General features: G+C 39.6%; 1 protein-coding gene across 1 annotated transcript in view; it reads right to left on the bottom strand.

Moving 5' to 3' along the window:
• Positions 1–3,287, bottom strand: part of FSD1L (fibronectin type III and SPRY domain containing 1 like) — a 143,412-nt gene that overhangs the window by 22,206 nt on the left and 117,919 nt on the right. Inside the window, exon 6 of the mRNA XM_042782684.1 lies at positions 369–578. Coding sequence (XP_042638618.1) covers positions 369–578 — 210 coding nt within the window. The remainder of the gene's footprint in view (positions 1–368; positions 579–3,287) is intronic.

Raw genomic sequence — 3,287 nt, 5'->3', positions numbered from 1 at the left:
AAACAGTCAAAGCAACAGTATTTACAGTATCAGTGAAATGTGGGGTTTTGTGTACATATGGAAAAGTGGCAATTTTTTTATTCAGTCAGAAAACCAAGGAAAAATGAAACATTCCTCTGAAACACTGTTTCCAGAACATCCCTTCATATTTGTTTAATGTACATTCTGTTTTGCCAGGTTGCAAATTAAGACAGATTTTCTTGGTATTTTAAAGGCTTGTAATTCACTTTGACAATGAATTTACTTTGATAAAAAGTTAGCTTGGCTAAAGAAATGTAATAATAACTTCATCTTTTAAGGTATAAAAATACTTTTCACGAGTGCATGTATTTTCTGAGAATGAGAGTCATAAAATGCAGCTGTTTTACCCGATAATGTATATTCAGTTCCCTTAATATTATCAATGGTCTCCCAGCATCTCTCATCCTTCACACGTGGAAGCCCATCAAAATTCGTCTTCCTATATTCCAGTATAAAATGGTCTATCTTATTATCTTCTTCGGGCATTCTCCATGCTACCGTTACTGTGTTGTCAGCCACCAAACACTCTACTGGATCTATCTCTGGAGCTTTGGGAACTGGAAAAAACAAAGAAACAAAAAATCTCATTTAACACTAATCAAATATTTATGTTTGCCATTCAAACTATGCCTTTTCATTCTGCTTTTGAACTGTTACAGTGAACCAGGTTAAGAGAAGAGGCACCCAAAATACCTATTTTCTTTAAAAACAAAGCACCTTTAAATACTAAACTATAAAAAATTCAGGTCTCAAAGTTTTTTCGTAGACTTATTAAATGCTAACTAAAATTCTAGTTGACAAAAAGCAAATTCCCACATGCTAAGGATAAAAAGATCAATCAAGAATTACTTGTTACTTCTGAACACATTATACTTTTAATCTGCTGTGCCAGACAGGTATGGTATGTATATAAATTAAATTACTATTGATAAAATAGGATAAACTGCTTTAAATAAAATGATTAAAATAATTTAAAATGGCATTTTAATTGTACTTTTAAAACCTGTCTTTAAAAGAATTATAATTTCTCAGTACTAAACAAAAACGAACGTCACACCCCTCAGAAATACTGTAGTGCTGTGATTAGTTGCTCCTGACTGCCCCCATGTCAGGGTGGCCCGATGCACAATGGGATGGAATGCTGCCCGGTCCTGTGCCATCCCCATGACTGGTGGCAGATGTGACTGCTGTGACCTACAGGGCTTTCTCCACTGGCTGATTTCTGGAAACAGATCACCAAGCCTTTCTTCCTAGTCTTAGCCTGAAAGCTCTGCTGAAACCTGTTAAGCATCACAGTCCTGGGTGCACAGGGGTGTATGTCTCTCACCATGTCCCTAGGGACTAATGGACATAACAGCTCTCATGGACACTAAGTATGTGCCTCAGTGGGAGACGACTGTCCTCTGAAGAAGCCAAGAACTCGGTTAAGCTATCTTAGGGGGGAAAGGAAAGGAATGCTCCTGATGCCAGTAAACCCAGAGTGTCACTGGGAGATGGTCAGGCAGCCTACACAAGGCCGAGGAATAAAGTCCATTACTCTCTTTGACCTTTCACTCCATCCTCGCCCTATCTGATCTCTGTACACGCAGACATGGCTTCCCTGTAATGTATATTCATCCGGCCAGAGAGGGGCTCTGGTGGTCCTCTCCCATGGTGCAAAACGGGGCATGCCTGGACATGATCCTAAGACCACACCCTGGGATGGGAGCTTAACTTGGGGAACCTCGGCTGAGGAGGCTGTTTGCTATTCCACTTCTCCCTATCTTGTTTATTCTGTGAGGGATTAATGCCTGCTGGCCATGCCTTTAGAACAGTTTAGAACAATTTATATTGAAAAACAAAAGACTAAGAATACCTAACATGATATTGAAGAACACAAAAGACTGACATTGTCTGGCTTGAAGACTTGCTATAAACTTAACAGGGAACAAGAATCATGGAACCTGTCACCTATTAGAATAAAACCAAAACAAAATAAAATCAGAAGAGAGAGTCTACAATGGCATAAGTATTAATGCTGTTGTTGCTGTTACGTGATGTTGAGTCAGTCCTGACTCATAGTGACCTTCTGTACAACAAAACAAAACACTGCCCAGTCCTGCGCCATTGTCACAATTGTTGCTATGCCTGAGCCCATCGTCGCAGCCACTGTGTCTAGCCATACTGTCGGGGGTCTTCCCCTTTTTTTGCTGACCCTCTGCTTTACCAAGCAAGATATTCTTCTCCAGGGACTGGACCCTTCCAACGACACGACCAAAGTAGGTGAGACGAAATCTGGCCACTCACATTACTAAGGAGCATTCTGGCTGTACCTCTTCCAAGACACATTTGGTCCATCTTCTGGCAGTCCATGGTATTTTCAATATTCTTCGCCAACACCACAATTTAAATGCATCAATTCTTCTTCAGTCTTTTTTATTCACTGTCCAGTTTTCACGTGGGTATGAGGTTACTGAAAATACCATGGCTTGGGTCAGGCACATCTTTGCTCTTTAACACTTTAAAGAGGTCTTTTGCAGACCTGCCCAGTGCAATATGTTGATTTCTTGATGGCTGCGTCAATAGGTGTTGACTGTGGAGCCAAGTAAAACGAAATCCTTGACAACTTCAACCTTTTCTCCATTTACTGTGATGTTGCATACTGATCCAGTTGTGAGAATTTTACTTGTCTTTATGTTGAGGTGTAATCCGTATTGAAGACTGTAGCCTTTAATCTTCATCAGTTAAGTGCCTCAAGTCATCTTCACTTTCAGCAAGCAAAGCTATGTCTTCTGCATATCACAGGCTGTTTACGTGTCTTCCTTCAGTCTGAAGCCATGTTCTTCTTCATATAGCTTAGCCTCTGAGCTTGTTTGCTCAACATATCGACTGTGTAAGAATGATGAAAGGATATAATTCTGACACACACCTTTCCTGATTTTAAACAATGCAGCATCCCCTTGTTCTGTTCAAACAACAGCCTCTTGGTCTATGTACAGGTTCCTCATGAGCACAATGAAATGTTCTGGAATTTCTATTCTTCGCAATGTTATCCATAATTTGTTAGGATCTACAAAATGGAATGCCTTTGTACAGTCAGTAAGACACAGGTAAACATATTTCTAATATTCTTTGCTTTCAGCTAAGATCCATCTGAAGCAGCAATGATTCTTCTGAATCCAGCTTGACGTTTTGGCTGTTCCTGTAAATATAATGTCGCAACTTTTTTTTTTTTTTTTCTTACTATGATTTGGGTTTTTACAGAGTGTGGTGTAGTAAACTACTTA

This window comes from Orycteropus afer, unplaced genomic scaffold (genome assembly GCF_000298275.1).
Source record: "Orycteropus afer afer isolate SDZICR_OR568_19922 unplaced genomic scaffold, OryAfe1.0 scaffold00410, whole genome shotgun sequence".
NCBI lineage: Eukaryota > Metazoa > Chordata > Mammalia > Tubulidentata > Orycteropodidae > Orycteropus > Orycteropus afer.
This window is presented reverse-complemented; position numbering and strand designations above follow the sequence as displayed.